At 51.5% G+C, this 24,287-nt stretch overlaps 1 protein-coding gene across 1 annotated transcript in view; it reads right to left on the reverse strand.

Moving 5' to 3' along the window:
• Positions 1 to 22,848, reverse strand: part of OPRD1 (opioid receptor delta 1) — a 34,744-nt gene extending 11,896 nt beyond the window's left edge. The window contains exon 1 of the mRNA XM_027827203.3: positions 22,543 to 22,848. Within this exon, the coding sequence (XP_027683004.2) occupies positions 22,543 to 22,778 (236 nt within the window). The 5' untranslated portion in view covers positions 22,779 to 22,848. The remainder of the gene's footprint in view (positions 1 to 22,542) is intronic.
• Between the last annotated feature and the right edge of the window lie 1,439 nt (positions 22,849 to 24,287).

The following is a 24,287-nucleotide window of genomic DNA, read 5'->3' on the forward strand; positions in this document are numbered from 1 at the left end:
TCTGGTGAAGACATGCGAAGTCGACGGCAGAGCGTCTCCCGTCGACATAGTGCGGTGTAGACAGCGCTGTCAGTTGATCTAAGTTACGTCGACTTCAGTTACGTCGCAGCGTAACTTAGATCGACTTACAGCGTTAGTGAAGACCAGCCCCAGAGGGTGCTCAGCACCTTACAGGATTGGGTCCATAGTTCATCAACACTGGTACATCTAAGATCAGTTCAAGGCCTTGTCTACACTACAGAGTTTTGTTGACAAAAGTCAGCTTTTGTTGACAAAACAGTGGAGGTGTATGCACTGAAATGCTCCTCCCGCCGATGTAACTCCCCTGCTATGTCGGCTTAATAAAACCACCTCAACGAGAGGCGTAGGGCTTATGTTGGTGTAGTTAGGCCGATGCAGTGTCTGTATCCACACTCCATTCCTTACATCCCCTGTTGGCCGTCATTCTTGTCAATTTCATGGCTCAGCTGGAGCCGTGAAATTGACAAGAAAGCTGGCTCACAAGCCAGGCTGCTGTCTGGCCTTCACTTCAAGCCAGGCTGCCACCCAGGCTGCTGCGAACCCTACTGCCCCCTGCCAGGAGCAGGGCAGCCGACTGAACTCCGGGTGTGGATCTCCCAGCCGGAGGCAAGAAACCCCAGCAGGCCTGGGGATCTGCGTGGAGCTGAGATCCCTGGCTCTCAGTCCTCCACACTTCAGTCGGTGGAACCACTCCTGGTGAGGATGCGTACCACTGACAGACGGACGGTAGTGTGGACATGAGCCACCTCAGTAATTAATGCGAGAAAGTTGCAGCGCTGTGAATGGCCAGTGTAGACAAGAGGTAACATAGGTCGATTTATCTTTGTAATGTAGACTGTGAAAAAACACCCCCCTGAGTGCAGCAGGTTTCAGCGCTGTAAAGCGCCCGTGTAGACAGTGCACCAGCGCTGGGAGCTGCTCGTGGAGGTGGTTTTTTTTAGAGCGCTGGAAGAGCTCTCTCCCAGCGACTACACAAGCCACATTAAAGCACTGCCACGGCAGCACTTTAACGTTGCCAGTGTAGACGAGTCCATAGCCTTAAACACGTGCTTAAGTGGTTTCCTTAAAATTACACCCATGCTTAGGGACTTGGCTGAATTGGGGCTCTAATTAGGAAAGAGGAGAATAAAGTTCAGACCCTGCCGAGGTTCTAATCCCAGTAGCTGAACAAGGAGGTAGTAATCATTTCTGTAGCTAGATTGGAGAGAAAACCTATTGCTTTGAGAATTCAAAGGAAGATGAGGTAATAATGCATGAAAAGTCTTTCAGACAAGGCCTCGTTTCAAATTAAACCAATTTAATCTATCTCTGCAGCAAGAGAAGCAGTTAGGCAACCTTCTTCATATGGCTGGCTGCTTTTCTTTCTTTCTTTCTTTCTTTCTTTCTTTCTTTCTTTCCACTCAGTTTTGTTTTCTACCAGATTGCTTGCAGAAATCCATTCAGCTACCTAAGGGAACTAGCGTGCTGAAATATCATGATTAATAATATTTCTTTGAATTGTAGCTTTTTTCACCTCAGCTTCCCCAAAGACTTTACAAACTTTATATAATGGAGCCCAGAACAACATGATTATTAGAACCATTTTAGAGCAGGTACATGGAGGCATTCAGGGACACATTTCCAGAAGAGCTCTGGGCCAGGTTTTCCCTGTGTAGAGCAGCTCCTACTGTGACACTTACAGCTAGCTTTTCAGAAGTGCTCAGCGCTCAATGTGCACCTGACATGCTGATGTCTTTTGACTATCTGTCCGCTTATTGAGATGCCAGAATAATTTAGCTGCTTATTTCAAAGCACTGTTCAGGATGTCTAAAATCTGGGTATTTATTTAGATGCCTAAATGGGAGCTGAGCTCTTCTGAAAATCTGGCCCAAGAGATTAAGCAGTTTATACAAAATCAATACAGCCAATGGCTAGCAGGTCCTGGAATAGAGCTCAAGAGTTTTGCCTTCTCATCGTATTCTGCACTAACCACTAAGACGCTCCTTCCTGTTTGCAGAATGTTTCAATGCATATTAAACATGTAGAAACAAATGCAATTAGCTATTTTCATAACGGCACTAGGGATGAGGTTCTGGGTCCCTCACGAAACATTGAGAATGTTCAGAACATGAATTAAATTAATTTTTTTCCTTTTGCCCTGTAAATGATGGGATCCCACCCTCAGAAGGTCTAAAAGGCCGCATTCCTGCATGAGTCAAAATCTAGAACCCTGAATATTCTAAAGGGTTCCAAGGTCTTCAAGGTTCTGAACTGTGGAATCTATGAAGCTCCCAGCATTCATAAAGATCTACGGGCATAGCCCCAGTCTGGTCTTGGCCAAGTGTTCTTGACTTTGGAATTCGCTTCCCCAGTTGGTTGGAGAGCTGCGGAGTCTGTCCACCACAGGGGCATGCTGCAAACCAGACCTGCTTGAAGTGGAGAAGAGGTGTGATCGGTGTTCGGTTCTGATGACTGCCCAGGAAGGGGGTCATCACAGCCTTGGGAGGTGTTGTGGTCAGTCATGAGCTGGACCATGAAAATTGAGTTTTATGGACAGGTAGGCACCAGAGGCTTAGGCAGGGTCTGCTGTGTATGTTATGCTGCATGATTTGTCCTGGCACCTGAGAACCAGGTGGTCCAGGGTAGTAGGAGTGGAATGAAAGGGACAATACGTGGTAGCATCTTGCCCTTCCTGTTTCAAAATAACAATGGGTTTCCTGCCTTTTCTGATTAGTGATGTGCACCACAGCCTGGAGACTAACTGACTGGTGGCCAGGCCCCGTCATGTGGTGCAGGTCTGGTATCTGGATACCCTCCTGCTGCAAAGACACACCAGAAGGAAGTAACTCCCTACACACTCTTCCCTAGTGAATTTGACGTTGCAGCTGGCCCAAGCCTGGAGTGCGAGAGTAGGCCCAGTAATCCTGACCCCCTTTCAATGGAGCCAGCCACAATCTTAGCCCTTACTATCCCTAAATGCAAGTGTGATCACCCCCTGGGTGGGAGCAGGATTTGAATCCAGTACCATTCACAATAAAAGCATGGCCCCTCTGCTTTGTGAGCTACAGAAGTAACTCCGTCAGCTGGTTGCAGTAGTAGGTTGTTATATGGACCAACCCTAGAGACGGACATGACACCCACTGTGCCAGTGTGTTACACATGGAGGGCATCAGCAACCCCTTAAATGAGTGGCAGAGCTCATGCTCTAGCCTTTGCTCCCCTACAGCCTCCAGAGGAATTCTGGGTGAGTCAGCTGGGAACGCCCACCACACTGTGCCCCATCCCCTTCCCACCAACACGTAGCCCAGCCCTCATCTGCAGAACCCCTGGAGCTCCCCCGCTCCCCATGCAATTCCAAGCATGCCCTCCAGTCTTGACCTACAACCCCCACCCAGCTATCCCAGACCTGGGCTTCCTGCACATAGAGCTCAGCCCTGCCCTGCAGCACCCTCTGCTTTTCCAGTCTGACATGACCGGTCACTGGCAGCCACGATCTGTCCCTAACTGGGCACTTTATCGGGAGCTCTGTGGATTTAGTTAGTGTAAAATCTATTGCTCAGCGAGCACGTTGCTGACTGCAGCATTGCGTTAGCTGCATGCTGAAAGAGAAGAGGCTGCGTTCCCTCCAAGATTCATGGCTTGGAAATCCTCTCACAATCCCCGGGCGCAGCTTCGGCGCTTAGCAGGAGTTTATGGCGCTGCCTGCGACTGCTAACCACCAGAGATCCCTGCAGACGCTCTTCCTGAGGAGATTAAGTGTCATTTAGGTTTTGATCTATGGTTGGCTGAGCATGCGGGCAGAGCGAAAGAAACCTTTCCTTGGCTAAATGCCAGCCACGGGCATCTGGTCATGGAGAAATTATTATTCCAAGATGATGGTTCCTTTGTAATGGAAACACACTGTTCTCACACTAAATTGTAACGGGGGGGGAAATGGGCTGTGCAGTCTCTCACCTCGCTCCCCTTTCGTCAGTCTCTTTCTGCGGAGGGCTGTAGGTACATTATTGAGCCTCCTTTCTCCAAACAGAAAAAGATCCGCTTGCGTGCTGTGGCGGGGGGGGGAGCCCCTAAAGTGGTCTCCCCTCGGAAAGTCGTCCCTGAATCCTGAGCGCTCCTCACCCACGTTCAAAGCCCAGAACCCATGTTCACCGGTTAATCTCCACAACGCCCCTGCTGGGCAGGGATGATGATGGTGATTAATAACTAATATTACCAGGGCTGTCCCTACCAATTATGGTGCGCTTCACAGCCCGAGCACCAGCTGCACCCCCCCACGGAGGGTCTGGGCTGCACTCAAGGCCTGCAGGGCCGGGGAGGCAGGATCTGTGGGGGGCCGCTTCGGGGGGCACCACAGGCCCAGAGCGGCCCAGGGGATTAGCGGGGGCCCGGCGCCGGCAGCAGAATGACCCAGCCCCAGCCTGCTCCGCTCCCCTCATCCCAGCCGTGTTGCTCGGGTTGGGGGTGTTGGGGAAAGGACTGCCCCCCCCCGCACTCATCGGCAGCGGGAAGCGGAGGGACGCGGTTGGGAGCTGGCAGAGTGGAGCGGGTTGGGGCCGGGTTGCTTCGCTTCCCACCGCTGCCTGTGAATGCGGGGTCGGGCCCGACCCCTGCTGCCGGCGCAGGCCCCCTGCTAATCCTCCGGGCTGCGTCCATCACTGGGGGAAGAGGCTTGGGGGAAAGAGGTGGAATGGGGACGGGCCAGGGGCGAAGACTAAGAGGGGGGGCAGAGGGAGTTGTCCCCGCACCTCCCTAGGAATGGCCCAGCCCCTTGCAGTGGGTGCAGCCCGTGGGGGGTGGCCGGGGGATAGGGCTGGCCACCGGAGCTCGTGCTGCCATGTATGCAGCACGCAGCTGCCTAGGGCACCATGAAATTTGGGGCAATTTGGGCCACAGGTGCGTATTCTGCATATGCCTAGGGACGGCCCTGAATATTACTGTCGTGCCTAGAAGCCATAGCCAAGATGAGGGCCCTATTGTGCTCGCCCTTGTGCGTACACTTAATGAGAGAGTCCAAAGGGCTTCTGATCTAAAGAGGCACATCCCAGAGGAAGTGTCATTGGTGTTCGCATCACCTCTGCTTCCCGGCTGGAGAACTCAGGCCTGGGAAGATTAGGCAACTTGCCCAAGGTCACATGGGAAGTCTGGCAGAGCCAGGAGCAGATCCCAAGACACAACCTGGAGGTGCTCTTTCCTCTTCTCGAGCAGCCAGTGCTCCCCCTTGCAGGTGGGCCGAACTGCTGAAGTTACACATAGGAGCCATATGACTTGCTCACCGTCCACACCGGCAGGGCAGCAGAAGAGCCAGGATCAGATCTCAGGCAGACCAAGAGCACAGCCTGCTAATTGGACAACTAGACCACACTGCCACGCTAGCCAACCCTTGAAACAGAGTGGGGGTGGAGGGTGCAAGAACACGAAACACCCGTGTCACCTTCCCACCAGGCCCACCACTCCCCTAGTATGGTTGGGGAAGTACCTGTGCTTAGGGAAAGGAGATTAGATCCCCCAGTGGAGTGGCAGGCAGATTACTTCCATTCACTTCACTTTTAACCCTCTCTGTGTCCGGTATATGCCCTGAGCTACCATGTGTCCCACCTCCTCTTGATCTGTGCATGACCCAGGCCATGCAAGTCATTTCATATCTTTAAAAGATAATGGCCTGGCGGGGTACCTGGAAGCAGCAGACTCCCTCTGACAAAATTTGTTAGTCTCTAAGGTGGCACAAGTACTCCTTTCCTCTGACATTGGTAAAGTACAAGGACTAAAGGTTGGGTGCCCCATTGTTTTCAAGAGGGGGAAAATGAATGTGACTTTGTTAGGTGGGACAGAAGAAACATGGCTCTTCCTAAGCCTACCGAGGAGTTGCTGTGTAGGGAAGAATCACAAAGTAGCCTTCATGTCTATTCAAACCCATGATGACAAACAGTTAAGGGAGAGATAAAACAGGAGCCTAAACCATCTTCCAGCCAGGAGTCACTTTCAAGCCAGTGCAAAGCACAACTCTTCAGCACGCCTCCCCGCTGTGCTGGGCTGACACAAAGCTGGCCTCGCTAATTAAACACAAGTGCAAGCTACGAAGTTTAATATCACTTCTGTCGTCTCATGTACAAACCCGTCCTTGCCCCCAGACTGAGAGATGCCTGGGACTGTGACATTCAATCCCACATGTACCTTCCCCGATTTCACCCAGACTTACCCCAGCAATGAATTTGGCCCCAAGTGTTCTCATTAACCCGCATGTACTAGGTGTGGAGACAACTAACCCTTTGGTTAAAAAAATATGCAAAGCATTTAAAACAAGGACACGGCCGCACATCCACCCAATTAAAGTGTAGGGGTGAGCCGCAAATCAGACCAAAGGGAGAAACCGCCATGATCAATAGGATAGTCAAAGCACAGAAAAGACTCAAAGTAGGGGCATGGGCCATATTCCTACCCCAGAGGGCTGGATAATCCAGTCAGGGGTTCTCCTCTGATCCCCCAGGTGGAAAGCACAACCAGTCTGCATTTATGAGAGGGGCACACATACACTGCTCCAGCTGCTAAACCAGCCGGGCTAACGAGGCAGTGAATCGGCAGTGGATTGAAGTGTGAGAATGGAACAGATTTTAGGCATGGGAAAAAGGAACAGAAAGGCTGCAGAATCCCACGGGAAGGAGGAAAGCAAACCAGTGGATGTTTTGTCACCATTAAAGCCTCAGGCTTGCCCAGAGACAGGGAAAAAGCTAAGCATCCCCCCAGAAGTGGTCCCTCCTGGTTAGAGTGAAAGGTTAGTGGCAAAGTGGGAGGAAGGATTCTTGCATGGCTTGTGCCTGTTCTTACAGGTAAATAACGAAAGGGCTTCAGGTGAGCCAAGCCCGGAATGGCAGTTCTAAAAGTTACCTTTGGTTTAAAATGCAGTGACTTAAAAACTAGCAGGGCCTGGTTCTGGCCACCTCTGCCCTGAGCAGCCGTTTACCCCTGTGCAACGTTGGGGTAAAATGCTAGCACCCTGAGTGTGAAAGAAAGAGATCCAGCTGAGGATATGTCCCGCTTCACTCAGCTCTGCTCTCTCGCACGCCAATGTCAATCAGGGGTAAGTCCAAGGAAGCCACTGGCTCTGCACTGGTCAGGCTAGGGTTACCAAGAGCATTATGGGATGGCACCATGCTCCACCCTTCCCTTGCTTGCTGATGTGTGAGTGGGAGTACTCCCTTCTCCCCCAGGCTCTGCTGGGCTGCAGTGGACTAAAGCAGCAAGTTCCCAGACCTGTTGTCTGGCGAGTAAAGCATTTGTCTTTGTTGATCTAAGCAAGCTCTTTACAACGCTAGTGCAAATGAGGGCAGAGGTTTGGCTTTGCTTTGTTTCCTCTCTTTGCACCGTGTGGAGGGTACAGCGCTTCTTTCCCAGTAGCTGATGCGGGTTCAACTCCTAGGCAACACCGTTGGGGCGCTGTTTATTCTGGAGGCAGGGAGGGCTGGTGGATAGAGCGCTGGGGTGGGACTCAGGAGGCGTGGCTGTGTCAGTGGGAAAAGTGCTAGATAAGAGCCAGGTAGGCTGGTTATTTTGAAAATCGGGCTCCAGCTGTGAGTGCCCAGCCCTTGAGAATCTGGCCCCATGTGACCTCCCCCAGGGTCACACAGATAGTCTGAGGGAGAGATGGAAACTGAAGCTAGAATCAACAAAACTATCCTGTCTCTCTAGCCATGCCAACAGTGGGCGGTCAGGAAAATTTTTGATCTAGGACACCAGGGCAAACTTCTATCTGTTTCTAGGTACCACATGAATCCAGATAAGTTGAAAGCTGCTGTTTACACATTCCCAAGGTGTTTGGAGATGCCTATAAACACCTGTCCTAGTTTCCTCTATCTATGTGTTAATTATTGTTTCCTGTTCAGCGTTATTTAGCTCATTACCTGGCGATCAGTGTAGCTCTGCAAATTGCAAGCACTTTGGCCATCTAGGCCAAACTCAGCTGTGGTGTAAGCCGGTGCAACAGAGCCCCGCCCAATTATACCAGCAGCAAAACTGTCCCCGTGGGAAGGGAGCATAGATAGGCACTCGTGCCTTCTGCATGTGCAGGTGGGAGCTGTGGTCATGTCTGACTGCAACACCCCGCTCCAAAACTTTCATGGGTTGTTGAACTTAAATGCCAGGACGGTGGCAAAACTGGCCTTATGAATATGCACAGCTAGGTACATGGATTTTCATACATTATCTAGGAGCAAATCCTGCCATGGCCTGCCCGGCTCTATCCAGACAGCCACACAGTGGTTCCATTCAAGTCAGGGGGCGCCAAGATTTTGGGGGGTTCACACCCTCTGTGTGGTGCCGAGTTTCACACCAGCACATGGGGAGGGATCAAGTGGAGGTGAGGCCTGGGCCAGGCTGGAGGAGCGGCTGTTCTATGGATTCTCCCACCCTCCCCCTGCAGAAGGGCTGGGTTTGGGTCATAGCAGCGCCTTCATGGCTGTACAGCTCTGTGGTCTCTGGAAAGCGCAGGATTCTGTGCGTCTCCCCAGGGTCCAGGCCGTCCATATGGGCCAGGTGCAGGGGAGTGGATTTGCCTCCTTCATGATTGCTGCTTCCTTTGGGGTCAATGCTTTTCTACCAGGCATGCCCAGTGGCATCTCCCGTACCTGCACTAACTGGCCTGTCTGACTCCCCCGTGACTTTGGGGACCATTAGCCTGCTGAGGCTGTGTTCAAGGAGCCCTTTGGCCAGTCCTACAGCACAATCACTGGGTGGGAGACTTAAACGGCTTAGCTGACTCCCTCAGAGCAGCAGCCCCCCTCGCAAGACGACAAGCACGTTCTCTCGACGTTCTCTTTGCCACCGGGGATTTAAAGCTGGTGAACTGGCTTAGCTGGTGAACTGGCTTAGTCGCTCGTCAGACTCAAAGCCCCCACCCAATGACAGGAGACGGTCTGCAGCGAAGGCCGTGGGACCACCCACAAGGAGCAGTTTTCACGACGTGGAGGAGGATGTGAAGCCTTGATTATTGCCGGGGTGATACAAGAATGGGGTGAACAAGGAGGTTTTAGGGAAATAATTTCAGGCTGACCCACTGCGTTCTCTTAAAATCACAGTCAGATTCACAAGGATGCTGATTCTCATCCCCAGAATATGCTAAACCCGAGACTCTGTGCACCCTGCAACCTGGGAATCGTGGTAGGGGAAGGAGCGTGGGTAGCTAATACAGATATGGCCTGACTTTCAAAGGAGCCGAGCACCTGCAGCTCCCATTCACTTCCATGGCTTGCCGAGTATCTTTGCAAACTGGGCCATTAGTGTCCTCACCAGTATTTAAAGCCTCTTGTCAGAGCGCCCTGCTTAAGGGGAGGCAGGATTTGAACGTGGGTTTGCACACAGTTTGGCTGCAGTGTGGACGTGGTGTTCCAGGGTTTTCAGCAGGTCTGGGTTAGTCAGCACTTCCAGGATGCACAGCCCAGCGGTGGCCCTGTTAGTCCTAGCACAGAGGTCACTGCCAAACTAGGAGTGAAAGGCAGAAGTGGTTTGGAGGCTTTACACATTACAAATAAACACGCTCGGGGCTTCTTGTAAGCCCAGGCTCCGCAGACACACACGGTCTTTGAATTCACAGGCAAGTGTTCAGGTAAAGGCAAACTCTGGGCCGAGCAACCGGGCTGTTCCCTTCTGAGCCTGCTCCCGCTCCAATTAGAGGCAATCAGAACTTTGCTTCTGCTGGGAGCTGGATGGAGCCCTAGGGATGTCTTTGGGGGGGAGGAGTGAGGGGGCAGAATGAATTCTCCCCCAAAGGCTGCGGAGGAGCAGTGGAGTCAGATGTCCCTTCTGCGTCCGTGTCCCCATTGCACAGGGGGAATGCTGATGGATGGGTGAGTTGCCTTGCACCAGCCTCCCTCTGTAGTGTTGGGGTGCAGAATTTGCTCCCCAGTGCTAGCCCCAGTGGCTCACAAGAGTTCTACCAGGGACAGCGTGTCTGCACCACATGGTTCTAGAAACAGAGCTGCTTCCTTAGCCGTGGGATACAATGGACTTAATAATCAAGGGGCCAGATTCTCAGCTGCTGTAAATCAGCATATGTCTGTTGAAGTCAATAGATCAGCCCTGGTTTACACTGGCTGGGGATCTGTCCCAGCCAGGATCACGCTGGGCTTCTAGCCCATTACTCTTTTGTTTTTCTGCAGCTCCATAAAATCCAGCTTTATGATTTTGTCCCTTTCCCTAATTAGCTTATAAATGTCAGTTCTCTAGTCCATAAGAGAAAATAAGATTGGACTGATCCTGGTTTCCAGGCACTGAGGATCCCTTCCCCTTGCTTAATGATTTCGGCTGCTAAGAGGTTTAATGGACTTTGGCACCGCTCTTCAACCGTTTATCGTAATGAAGCGATACTGACGCGATTATTTCCCAGGCGCACCCGCGCTGGGATGGAGAGCTGGACGCTGAAGGGCAAGGAGGAGACACTCTCCTTCCCACACAATTGCCTAACGAGGAGAGGGGGTTCCACGCGTTGGAAGAGCCAGGTTGGAAGGGAACCCCAGCACAGCTGGTATCTCTAGCTCTCCAGCTAAGGTCCCACCAGAGCATGAGTTTCAGATTTGATCTTATACCTGACACAGCCCTGCAACATCCTGTGAAATTATTACTAGGAGAATTACGGTAGCTTCTACAGGCCCCGATGAAAATCTCTGCTCATTTGTGCTGGGCACAGTCTGTACGTGTCGTAAGAGACAGCGTCCTGGCCTCAAAGAGCTTGCAGTCCAAATAGACCTGGCAGACAAAGGATAGGAGAGGGGAAGTATTCTTATACCCATTTTACAGATGGGAAACTGAGGCACAAGGAGGTGACGTATCAGAAAACGAGGTGCGGCAGGTCAGGCCTAGTGATTGGAACAATGGCAGTCGGTCCTAGGGGTCAGAGCTAAGACTCAGAGCTGGAAACAGGAGTCAAGAGCAGGCTGAAACCTGTGGATTCTGTCCCCACTACCAGGCAGAGGAGAGTTCCAAGCCATGAAGTGACATGTGGCAGACTGAGCTGCTCTTTTCTCCTGTGAGGCTTATATACCTGCCCTGAGAGTCACCACAGAATCACAGACTCACAGAATATCAGGGTTGGAAGGGACCCCAGGAGGTCATCCAGTCCAACCCCCTGCTCAAAGCAGGACCAATCCCCAATTAAATCATCCCAGCCAGGACTTTGTCAAGCCTGACCTTAAAAACTTCTAAGGAAGGAGATTCTACCACCTCCCTAGGTAACACATTCCAGTGTTTCACCACCCTCTTGGTGAAAAAGTTTTTCCTAATATCCAACCTAAACCTCCCCCACTGCAACTTGAGACCATTACTCCTTGTTCTGTCATCTGCTACCACTGAGAATAGTCTAGAACCATCCTCTCTGGAACCACCTCTCAGGTAGCTGAAAGTAGCTATCAAATCCCCCCTCATTCTTCTCTTCTGCAGACTAAACAATCACAGTTCCCTCAGCCTCTCCTCATAAGTCATGTGTTCCAGACCCCTAATCATTTTTGTTGCCCTTCGCTGGACTCTCTCCAATTTATCCACATCCTTCTTGTAGTGTGGGGCCCAAAACTGGACACACTACTCCAGATGAGGCCTCACCAATGTCGAATAGAGGGGAACGATCACGTCCCTCGATCTGCTCGCTATGCCCCTACTTATACATCCCAAAATGCCATTGGCCTTCTTGGCAACAAGGGCACACTGCTGACTCATATCCAGCTTCTCGTCCACTGTCACCCCTAGGTCCTTTTCCGCAGAACTGCTGCCTAGCCATTCGGTCCCTAGTCTGTAGCGGTGCATTGGGTTCTTCCGTCCTAAGTGCAGGACCCTGCACTTATCCTTATTGAACCTCATCAGATTTCTTTTGGCCCAATCCTCCAATTTGTCTAGGTCCCTCTGTATCCTATCCCTGCCCTCCAGCGTATCTACCACTCCTCCTAGTTTAGTATCATCCGCAAATTTGCTGAGGGTGCAATCCACACCATCCTCCAGATCATTTATGAAGATATTGAACAAAACCAGCCCCAGGACCGACCCCTGGGGCACTCCACTTGACACCGGCTGCCAACTAGACATGGAGCCATTGATCACTAGACATGGAGCCATTGATCACCAGACCAGCTCCTGGCTTGTGGATTGGCTGGAGCCTAGCACAGGACTGATTCAGCACCACGGGGTGGCAAGGACGACGCATCACCACACGTGAAGTGACCTGTCCAGGGATGGAGTTTGCGGCACAGTCAGGAACTGAACCTGGATTTATTGTTCTCTGGTACCAATCGGGCCCCTTATCCCTGTTGTACCAATAGGGAGCTGAGTCCTGTCTACACGACCCTCATCTCTATGGTATCTGAGCCCCTCCAATGGCTATGTTCTCTTTCTCCCCCTTATTTGACACCAAGAAGCAGGCTCAGGGTTTGTTTGGTTATGGCCTGAGGGCACCCATCTGGGTGAAGAGGGTGGGTTTTTCGTTTGGCTGTGGATGGGGTGGGACTAACTGCGTCCTTCTCCTACTCTGCGTCCGTTCTACGGTCATCTCCAGTTCAGTGTGGCTGTAGCCGTGTTGATCCCAAGATATTAGAGAGACACAAGCTCTGTGGAGCTCAGAAGCTCGTCTCTTTCACCAACAGAAGTTGGTCCAACAAAAGATATTCCCTCCTGCACCTTGTCTCTCTAATCTCCAGTTTAGTTCATTCTCCTGTCGGAGGTTTGTCCCTGGACTCCCTGCTGAAGGGAGGTTTCTCTGAACAGAAGTTCTGGAGGTGAGGCTGCCCTCCACCAACACATCTCTGAGGCTACGTCTACACTTAAACCACTAGAGCAGCTGTAGGGCTTCAGGGTAGACACTCACTACAGCAGTGGCCCCCAAACTCTGGGACACGCCCCAAAGGAAGGTTCAGGGGGGCATGTGGTGGGGCCTGGGCCAGCCCCCACAGGGGGCGTGGAGTGAGCGCCATGCTTCCAGCCCAGCTCCGCCCCCAACCCCATTCACCCCCCAAGCCTGCTCCGCCTCCAGGCTCAGCTCCGCCTCCAGGCCAGATCCGCCCCTAGCTGCATCTCCGCTCTGACCCCAGCCTAGCTCTGCCTCCAGCCCCAGTTCTACCCCCCGCTCCACCTTGTTCTGCCCAAGCTCCGCTCCCGAAACCTTTTCTAAACAGTTAGTTGGAGGCGTTACAAACCCTCGAACGCCCGGATGGGGTTAAAAGAGAAACACTGCCAGGAACTTCACTGCGGATCTGAGAATTCCACATCTACAACACACACGTTCTCTTAGCAAATTGGGCATCAGGCACTCGTAGAGGAAACACATGGCTCCTGCAGGAGTGGAAGTCGCCAAGATTAATTTTCTGCAATTATATTAGACAGTGCCATTACGTGCTGGGCATTCGCAGGGGCAGTTATGCTGCCGCCGGGTTCTTTCAAGGGGTATTTTAAAGATCTGACGTCAGGACAATGGTCATGGCAAAAACGCAGAACGAAAAAGGCCAAGGGTGCTCCCGTTAGAATTGACTGATTTGGCTAGAAGCCCATGGGCACGTGTCACACAGCTCCAGCTTCCCCCTGTGCATTTCTCTGATCTTGGGCAAGAATCACTCATCAAAGGACCTTTTGGGCTCCACTTTCGCATGAGGGCCCCTGGATTCTGCACTTGGCAGAGACGTTCCTTTCCTCTGTGCGATCCACTTTGGGCAAGATCCCTGGGTCAGTTCTAGGGGCAGAGGGCAACAGCTCAGTGGGAGCTTTGTACCCCAGGTTGACCCAGTGCCTTTTGGACCCCTCAGGCTGCATGGCTGCCTCCCCACCCTTGCAGCTCTGCTCACTAGCCCAGGGTGGGAGGGATCTGCCATGGACCTGCTGACCGCCCTACAAATCCCCAGCCTGGGACTCTACCGCCCCCAGTGGCATGAGACAGGAGTTGTCGTTGTGCTCCGGAGATGCCAGGACTAAGGTGCTCCATCCCCTCCGAGGGTACGTAAACGAGGAGAGCCCTTGTACTCTGTCCCCCCTGCTGGGGCAGCCAGGCCTAGGATCCCAGCACAGTCCTGCCCCCTGGATTTAAGGACTGGGAGGAAGAGGGTGGGGGTGAGGAGGAGGTGGGTGCCAGGCCCCTCCCGCAGCGGCCTCACCTGGGCTGAGACAGGGACAGGGGTTCTGGGAGAGCAACCAAGGCACAAGCCTTAGTGACTCTTGCTACATTCTCTCACATGGTCCAGCGTGTGCCCTGGCCTCCCTCCTGCCATTGGCTTATCTCTGCTGGCCAGCCTGGGCCTAGGTCCTGCCCTCCCTGCTTCCTGAGCTTCGTGCATCTGTGAAAAAGGCAGGAGGGGCTCTTTTCACCTTCCTGCTGCCCTTCTTCCTGCCCCCCGCCCCCCCCCACTCGTCTGCACAGGCCTGCAGGATCGTCCCCCAGCCCCCCTTAGTCAGCTTTGAAGTGAGCTTTGAATGTGAATGGCATGCTGGGCGCAGTTTTAGCGCCCTATCCTGCATGGATGCGTGGCATTCCCTTTGAAATCAACAGGCGAGTCCCAGGAACAGCGTGGGCTCTATCCTGCCCTCAGCTCCCACACTGTAAATCTGGAGTGATGCCCAAGGCTGGATTACCCAGTAGCAGACTAAGCACGTTCTTAGGGCACCAGCAAAGCAGGGGGCACCAAAAAAATGAGATTTTTTTTTTTTTTGGAAAAACTTTGATATTTGATATTTCAAAAAAAGCATTGAAGTAGTCATCATGGGAAAAATCAGAACTTTGTTAGACTTCCTTACACTCCACTCCACACTCTTCCCCCGTTTTTCTGTTCTCTTTTTATTACTTATCCCCACCTAAACCATGGGGGGCGTCCTACTAACGCAGATCGAAATAATGCGAGGAAATCAGATCCTGTCATTTATAATATTCCTCAATTTGAAAAGCCACACGGGTGAAGAAATGGCAAATCAAGTACTGCATTACCTGTGCCAAGTTTGCAAAATAGATTTCTCAAAGTGCAGAGGTCAATCTTATGACAACGCTGCCAACATGTCAGGGCGTTATCAAGGAATGCAGAAGAAGCTTTTAGAACCAAACAAATATGCCATATTCACACCATGTGCGGCATACTCTCTCAGTCTTGTTGGCCGCAGTGCTGTTGATTGTTGTCCGGTGGCAGTAAGTTCTTTGTTTCTCAACAGTCCAGTTACTTTATACATTTTTCTCTGCCTCAACACACCAATGGGCAGTTCTTGAAACATATTTGGGCAATGATCATGTGTTGAACTCTCTAATACTCGCTGGGAGGCACGTGCAGTGGCAAGAAGTGCAATTCTGGAGTCCTACTCGAAGATTGTGGCTGCATTAGAAAGTCCAGCTGAAGACCAATCACAAAAGGGAGAAACTATACGAGAGGCAGAAAACGTTGCCAGCAAGATGGAAGAACTAGAGTTTGTATTCATGTTGACCATGTAGAATGAAATTTTACAACACTTTTACCACACAAGTCAAGCTCTCCAAGAAAAAGAATTGGATTCGATAACATGTGCAGACCCCTGTCAATCATTAGCAGACCACTTACACACTTTGAGGAATGATTTTGAAAGATTTGAAGACCTATCAAAAGATATCTTCCCTGATACTAACTACAAAGAAGCCCAGTCCCGCAAGCGAATCAGGAAAAAACAAGCGAATGATAGCCGTGCAACAGAAACAGCATTGAATCCTAGAGACAAATTTTCTTGTATCTACTCACTGTGCTATAATTGATACACTTGAAGCTCATATGAAGAGAAGAGGTGAAGTGTACAAAGAAGAATCAAGTAGATGTTCTTTTCTAAATGATATGGACTTATCTGACGAACAACATTCACAGGGTTCCCAAAAGCTAGATGACTCATCCCCTGTTGACTTGAACATGAAGTACGGCAGTTCCACTGTTATATGCGCGCAAAGTTTAATGAATCAGGAAAAATAAAATCTAGTCACATTGATCTTCATGACACAATATTGAAAGAGGGAATACAACGTGTATTTCCAAATGTGGAGACCGCACGCCGGATTTGTCTAACATTGATGATGACTAACTGCTCCGCAGAACGTTCTTTTTCTCAGCTGAAAAGAATAAAAAACCCTCAGAGAACAACAATGTGCCAGGACAGGCTTGATTCACTTTCCCTAGTGTGTATAGAAGCAGACATGCTTCGTCGAGTCAGCTTCAATGAACGTATCCAGAATTTTGCAATCAGAAAATCTAGAAAGAAGCTATTTTAATTTCAGCATACATGTAAGTTTTGTGTCATTTCGAAAAATAAAATTTTATTTTACGGTATAGTATTGTTTTTATTTTGAATTACATATGGGGGGGAGGACCATAATCTTTTCAGTGCTTAGGGCCTCTAAAGGTCTTAATCCGGCCCTGGTGACGCCATTGATTTAAGTGGAATGTAGCGGGGTGGCTACCCTGCTCCTAAAATAGAAGGGGTTAAAAGCAGCCCTGGAGAGGGCTGTGGCTGGGGATGGCTCACTGGGGAAGCAGCCGCAGCTGGGCCATGCCCCAATCAGGCCCCCAGCTGGCCTGTATAAAAAGGCTGTGAGCCAGGGGCCCCAGGAGTTTCTCTCCAGGCTGGGTGAGAGCAGGGCCTGCCTGACAGGGTACTGAGGGTGGTGCAGTGCTGGGGAAGGAGCAGGCTGAGCGGGGTGCTCCAGGCTGGCAACTCCCTAGGCTGTAAGGCCTGGTCCAAGGCCCATAGAGGTACTGGGAGGCAAAGGAAGGCAACAGGTCCGAACCCCCTTGCCTATGATGAGTGGTCTTTACACTGCAGTTTGCCCCAGGGAGCAGGGGCTTGGTGATGACTGGCAGTAGCCCAGACTGAGGCAAGGTGAGGATAGGGGGCTGGGGGTCCCCCAGGAAGGGGAGACCCAGAGGCAGAGTGTGGGGGTGCTGCCAGGGGGCAGAACCCAGAGAAAGGGGCACTGGGGTCTGTGAGGGACACAGGGGCCAGAGCTGTGCGGATAACCGGCCTGCAGAGGGCGCTCTGCGCTGGAAAGAGCTAATGCCCCAATGACCAGCAGGAGGCGCTGTAGGGGCGAGTCTGCTCCTGTACATGGAGCCACTTCACTTGTGCAACTGAAAGCAGAATATAGTCCAGGGTGGTGCAGGGTTGGGTCCATGCTTTTTACTTTTTACAGATTCCTGGCCCACGGGGGTCTTTGCATTTGCAGCTGGTTTCAGCACATGGGCTGGGACTGGGAGAGAAAAGGAAGCTGCTCCTGAGAACAAACGTGTGTGAAATTCGACAAGCGCATTGTGTCGCTCCTCTGTGCAAAGCACTTTCAGAGCCTCGGACTGAAGGTGCCGTAGAATGGGCAATTGGTTATTTCATATGGATTAAATCGATTAGGGTCTCGGACCACTGGTCATTAGCCCACAGCAATAGGCTCCAGATATGACCCTAGACAGATCTTTAGAGGTCGCGGGTAACAATTAGGTTACTTAATGGGTTAAATCCGAATGGATTTTTAAAGAGCCCTTCTGGACAATTTCCTGAACCAGCTTCAGGTATCTAAAGAGCCAGTAACGTGCATCCTTCACAATGACACTGCATAGTTTTGATGTTTTAATTTCCTCTTCAGTATGGGCCTGATGCAAAGCCTGCTGGAGTCAATGGAAAATCCCCCCCAGACTTTGGATCAGGCCCGGTTTGATCTGCTAGTCACACAGTCTGCCCTCCACGCACCCAGCCAGCTCGTGGGGGTTGCAAAAGTTAAAAATACATGACGGAGGCAGGCTAAAGATTATACAGGCACTGATGCACACCTTTGTGTTATTTGACTTGCTAGGATGCTGCAGAGAACATACCATGATAGCTAATGTTTGAGCAGTTTAACCATACTGTACTTTACCTTTCTTTCAAGAGTCGAGGCTTCAGAGTGCTGTATATTCCCCTACTCCAGCCCCCTGAAACTAATCAGTAAAGGTCCAATCTTGTAAAGGCTACTGTCAAAGCCAAAGGGGAGTGTTTCAATTGATTGCAAGGAGCTTTGGATCAGGCCCAGCCTAGACCCAGCCTGCTCCCATTGAAGTCAATGTGAGCTGTGTCAATGATGCAGAATCAAAATCCTTTTCAGGTCTATATCTGAGACAGGGTAGAGAGCGGGGAATCCTGCACTGACCTATTTGATTTCACTACAGAATGAAAACCTCCCTATAAAGGGGCCTGTTTGGATTGCGATTCCCACTGAGTTGAATGGGGGCAGAGTTGGGCAGGATGGATCATGCACAGATCATTCAGTTTCTTCCAGCCCTGATGCAGTCTGTGTTTTGTGAGGTAACTTACCTCATGTGAGTCACACCATTTATTTCCTGCACAACCAAAGCCGGGCTGGAACAACCTGGTGTGCTGGTTGCTATGTACCGAATGTGCTGGCAGAGGAAAATTGAAAATAGCGAAAAGTTGGGATTTTGACGGGGTTTATTCAATCTTGCCCTGTTGCGCTAAATTCCTGTGAACTTGCCTTTTGGCGCCGCACGCGAGAGTGTGGTTCTGCTGCCCTGCCAATGGCCAGATTGGGGAATTGGTATATTTTGTGTCTGGGGCTGAAAACCAGAGATTTCACAATAGCCACTTAGGCCACAACACAGGGAATCATTAACCTCCTGGAACTTGGCAGCTTTCATTCATTGCCATTCATCAGCAGGATGAGCCCTTCAGACAAACGGAGTGGTGGGATAAAAGGGGAGCAAGAGGGTTTCTTTTTCCAGCCCACGCTCCAGACAAGTCTCTGCTAATTTCTGCAGCTGCAGTGGAAATTGTAAATCAAAGCAATGCAGAATAAAGTTGCCATTTTACAACAGCCCACATAATAAACAGCTTATTTAGTTCCTACCTCTGATTGCTACCCATCATTAGCCTCTTATGTGCGTGTTATGATGTTGATAACAACACTTAGACCATTTTTTTCCTTGAGACTCTCAAAGCATGTCACAGACATTGACTGGAGCCGCACAGTGTTCTGTGAAGTTGGCACCATTGCCCCATTTTGCAAATGGATAACAAACTGGGGCATCCTGGACCTGATTTTCAGAGGTGCCTGAGAATATTCAGCTGCAGGGGGGCTCAGCACCAGAAAACCAGGCCCTTAGAGTTGAAGGGCAACCCTTTCAAGGACCAGCTTTTCAGATATTTAACTCCTCCCGGGCACCTCTCTGTATCTTTGTGCACCTAAATACCTTTGAAAATCTGGCCCTCAGTGTCGTAGGGACCTAAGTCCCAATATAGGCTTCGAAGTCCCTTAGGCACTTTTGAAAATTATGCTCCAAGTTACTTGTCGAGGTTATCCAAGACTGAGTCCCAGTCCCAATCAAAGGCCTGGTTATAGTGGAGTTGGCGACTGAGCAATGATGACAGGCTTGTAGGTCTTTCATATTGCAACTGAAAAATGCACAGTGAAAGTTTCAAGCAGATGGCTGCCTCTTAAATCTCAGGCAATGTTGCCTCAGGGTCTGAAGATGTGGGTTCTAGTCCCATTTCTGCCACTGAATCACTGTGTGACCACGGGCAAATAATTTCACCTCTCCATACTTCAGTTTCCCTACCTGTAAAATGGGGATAATACTTACTTTGGTAAAGTGCTTTGAGATCCACAGATGAAAAACCCTATATAAGAGCAAAGTACACAACTCACGACCCCCCAGGTTCTAAATGTGTGAAACTGACTGTTAAAAGGTGAGATAAAGACCCCCAAATGAGGAAAAGACACAAGCAAACATGTGTACATCACCTTGCACAAAAGCTCCTTGTCCATGACCAGGGCTCCGAGATGCTACAGTAATATTACTACAGCTAATATAATTAATCAATAATAGCCAAGGGAGAAGCTGGAGATGGTGCAGGATTTATCTGCTAAAATATACTGAGTTTTCTATAACCTCAGGGCCAGATGCTGCTACCCGAGCCCTGAAGAGTGAGATATTTTCAGTGAGACCAATGGAGTAAGGGCATCAGCATCTGGCCCCAAGTTTGATGATTCTGCATGCCCAGTATGAATAATTTACAGGCATCACCCAGGAAGTGCTGGTAGGTTTATGTGGGAGACAAGTAAATTCGGTACCAATGAGTGACAGCCCCAGTGATCCGGTGCAGCGAGGGTTATGGTGAGCAGTGGGGGGTACAGAAAGAACATGGCTTTTGTTTTAAGCACACTGTCTACCATCCTACAGAACAAACAGCTGATGACAGAATTGCTGTCTTGAGTAAAGGAACTTCTAAGCTCCCTGTGCCAAGGCAGCGGGATTATTGTCCTTGCCCTTCCAACAGGAGTTAGAAACCTAGAGTGAAGGCATTCATTTTGTGGTTACAGCCCCTTGTGCCCTTGAGCCAACACAGACTGTTGTAAGAGAATAGACAGGGAGCCAGCATTACGGTGTGGACATCCAGGAGTCCCCAGAACTCCTGATCCTTGTGACAGATCAGGAGTGAGGGTGTGCTATGAGACTGATGGGAAGATGAATGAGAACCGTGAAGAACATGATCTCAAAAGAGATTCTACAGGCTCAGGGCCAGATCCTCAGGTGGTGTAAACAGGTGTGATTCCACTGAAAGCCACTGCAGATACACCAACAGCAGCTGAGGATCTGGCCCTACATTTCCAGGGCCCAATTTGCTCTGAATTCTAGTGAGCCAGGCTAAGGGCCTGATCCAGAGCTCACTGAAAGCAATGAAAAGGCTCCCATTGCCATTGATGGGCTTTGGATCAGGCTCCTACATGGGAAAACACAGCTATTCACCTGTTATAGCAAGCAACAGCACCTCTCTATTCCGGTAATATTAGACGGTACCCGAGGCCAGAATCATTAGGCTGAGATCTGCGGTGATCAGAGGGACTGTCCACTGATAAGGAAAATCTCCATTCAGTTATCTGGAGGGTGTTTTAGTCGCTAACTGCAATCTACATCCAGGGCACTCAGCCTAGCTGTGAGACTCAGTCACTTGAGGAGGATTCTGAAATTCACTGCATGAATTCCCTGCTAACAAAGCTAGGCACTGGATATTTCATGTGTGTCAAAAATAACAAGGAAAAACACATGGGCACCTTGCTTATTTCCAGGTTGTGCATAGACACACGTGAGCGGTGACTCATAGCCTCTAGGCTAAGAATGCGTTTATGAGCTCGGGCTGTGTCAGCTTTTCATGGGTGGGAAATAAATATGCCCACTGGTCCAGACCCTCAGCGTAGTTCCATTAACTTCAATGGAGCGACACTAGTTTACACCAGCTGAGGATTTGAGCCCTCTGCCCTCTCTTCTTAACCACCAGCGAAGCTTTCAACACGCAGATACACCGGACACGGTTCTTATGCAGAGCTCCTTCTGCTACTTTAAGATTTGAGAGCAACTGATTTGATCACCTTGACATCTGATGGCACTGATTTGGGAGGGTTGGTTTTTACAGCAGGACATTAGGATTCCACTGACAGTCGGCTAACCTCCAACCATCGCCTTTTCCGAAATACAGCACGGTCAGCTTTAGACCTGGGGTTGTGGACAGCTTTCAGCACTAACACTGTATGAATCACAGCTAGGAACTAAAGGGACTTGCAGCATTTGGAACCAGTTACATTAGTGGTTCTGTATTCTCCCCTTACCTTCCTTCCCCTCCAGGGCATGCTGTACACACACACACACACACACACACACTGTCACACACACAAGTGTTTTTTTCATTCGCACACAATACTCTGTTGCTTTACAGACATACACACAGTGCTCCAAAAAAAGAAAAGGAGGACTTGTGGCACCTTAGAGACTAACCAATTTATTTGAGCCTAAGCTTTCGTGAGCTACAGCTTAGTCTCTCAGGGGCCACAAGTCCTCCTTTTCTTTTTGCGGACACAGACTAACACGGCTGCTACTGTGAACACAGTGCTCTGTTACACACACACACACACACAAATTGTGGCTTCACTCTCATATGCAATACTAGTTTTCACATACATCCCCCCATACTCTAATATGTAGGTTTTATACATCCACCCACAAATTCTTACACAAGATTCTGTACACACACACACACCCCCACCCCATTCTGTTCCCACACAAATGCACGCACAACATTCTGTACCCACACAAATGCTCACACAGCATTCTGAACACACAGAACATTCTGCTCACACACGCTCACAACATTCTGTACACACCAACACAACATTCTCTACACACACCCCCATTCTGCTCACACACATGCTCACGCATTCTCTACACACACCCCATTCTGCTCGCACACATGCTCACACCCCCCATTCTGCACACAAACATGCTCACGCATTCTCTACACACACCCCCATTCTGCTCGCACACATGCTCACGCATTCTCTACACACACCCCCATTCTGATCACACACATGCTCACGCCCCCCATTCTGCACACAACCCCCCCCCCCCCACACACACACATAATATCCCGTTCCATTACACCTACGCTGGCTTCTGGACAGCCTGCCCCGGCTTGTCACCTAGTGCCCCCCACCCCCCCGGAGCCGTGCAGGTGACCCCCACACACACCTGGCCCAGGTGGGAGCCCTGCCCGTACCTGACGATGCCGTACATGACCAGGATGTTCCCCAGCAGCCCCACCACGCACACCACGGAGTAGAGGGCGGTGATGGCGATGGCGATGGCGATGGAGGTGGGGTCCTTGGCCGCGGGCAGCCCCGTGTGGTTGAAGCTCTGGTTGGGGCAGGGACCCCAGGGCGAGGCGCGCAGGCGGCTGCCGTTGGAGAAGAATTCGGCGTCGGCTTCAGCCCCGGGCAGTGTGGACAGCTCCATGGCGGGGCCAAGCGGGGCGAGACTTTCCAAGCAGCCGCCACCCCCTTGCAGCCCTGGAAAGGGGTGGGGGGGGGGGAGCCCTGAAAAGGGGAGGGGGGAGCCCTGGAAAGGGGCGCGGGGGGGAGCCCTAGAAAGGGGCGCGGGGGGGGAGCCCTGGAAAGGGGCGCGGGGGGGGAGCCCTGGAAAGGGGAGGGGGGGCAGCCCTGGAAAGGGGCGCGGGGGGGGGAGCCCTGAAAAGGGGCGGAGGGGGTAGCCCTGGAAAGGGGCGCGCTGGGGGGAGCCCTGAAAAGGGGAGGGGGGGCAGCCCTGGAAAGGGGCGCGGGGGGGGGGGGAGCCCTGAAAAGGGGCGGGGGGGGCAGCCCTGGAAAGGGGCACGGGGCGGGGGTTCGTGTTTGCTAGCTGGCCCCGCCGCCGCCCCCTAAAGTGCATCCGACTCCCGGGCTCCTCCCTAGACCCGCAGGGGTGGCTGCAACCGACCGGGAGCCTGGCTCGGGCTCCGGCCGCGGGGGAGCCGCTTCCGACGCCGATCCCCGCTCGCCTGCTCCTCCTCCGGCGCGGATCGCGGGCGGAGAGCGGGGAACCTGCCGCCGCCGGGGCCAGAGCGATTTCGTGTCAAAGCTGACAACTCCCCTGGACGTCGGCAGCCACGTGGTGGCAGGGAATCAAAAAGGCGTGCCTGTCAATCAAAACCCATGGGCGGGGGGGTGGGGGGGAGCATGGGCGGTGAAATGTTCCCCTTTGCCAACAAGTGCCCCCCCCCCCAGCCTTGGAGGGGGTCCCTGGAGCTTAGCCAAGGAGCTCCAGGCAGGATAGGAGCCAGGGTTGCAGCCCAGCTGGGCGATCGGTGGGGAGAGGGGGAATTCAGTGGCACATTAGCCGCGGGTGGAGGGGAAAGGGGGGCTGGACGCCGTTAGTCCTGGCCGGTCGAGGGAGGCTTCTGTGCCGGCGGCTGAGGCGGTCGCTTGAGAATCGGTGGGGCTGGAGCCATGCAAGGGGCCCCAGCAAGTGCCCTCCGAATGCCACCTGTGGGGGTGGGGGTGTAAAGGGATGTGTGTGAGTTTAACATCATTGGGGAAATAAATTACCTCTGTAAAGGGGAAGTTAAACACACCACCTCCACCCACATCCCAGTGACCAGTCAGCCACCACAGCCCTGCTGAGACTTGTCTGATTCTATATTACATCCCTTTCTAGGCTATCCTCATTTCACCAATCAAAATTTCCCCCCCAGTTCAGCTCCATTTACATTTGCGCCTTTTATTTCATTTTTCTCCCTTTTTTCTACTCCTCAGCCACCTCCCTTCATAGACATTGGGATCCTGCCCCCCCCCCCCCCCCCCCCAGTTATCCACCTCATTGCTCCAAGCAGAGAGGCCAGTGGTGGTAACAAAGACAGTTTTCACCAAAGGCAGAGCTCAGCTCCTAGAAGAGGGCAGGATATTTTCCCATCCCCAGCTGGTTATGTAATGGCCATAAATATTCATAAGCTGAGAATGTGCAAAGACCTGT

This window comes from Chelonia mydas, chromosome 19 (genome assembly GCF_015237465.2).
Source record: "Chelonia mydas isolate rCheMyd1 chromosome 19, rCheMyd1.pri.v2, whole genome shotgun sequence".
NCBI lineage: Eukaryota > Metazoa > Chordata > Testudines > Cheloniidae > Chelonia > Chelonia mydas.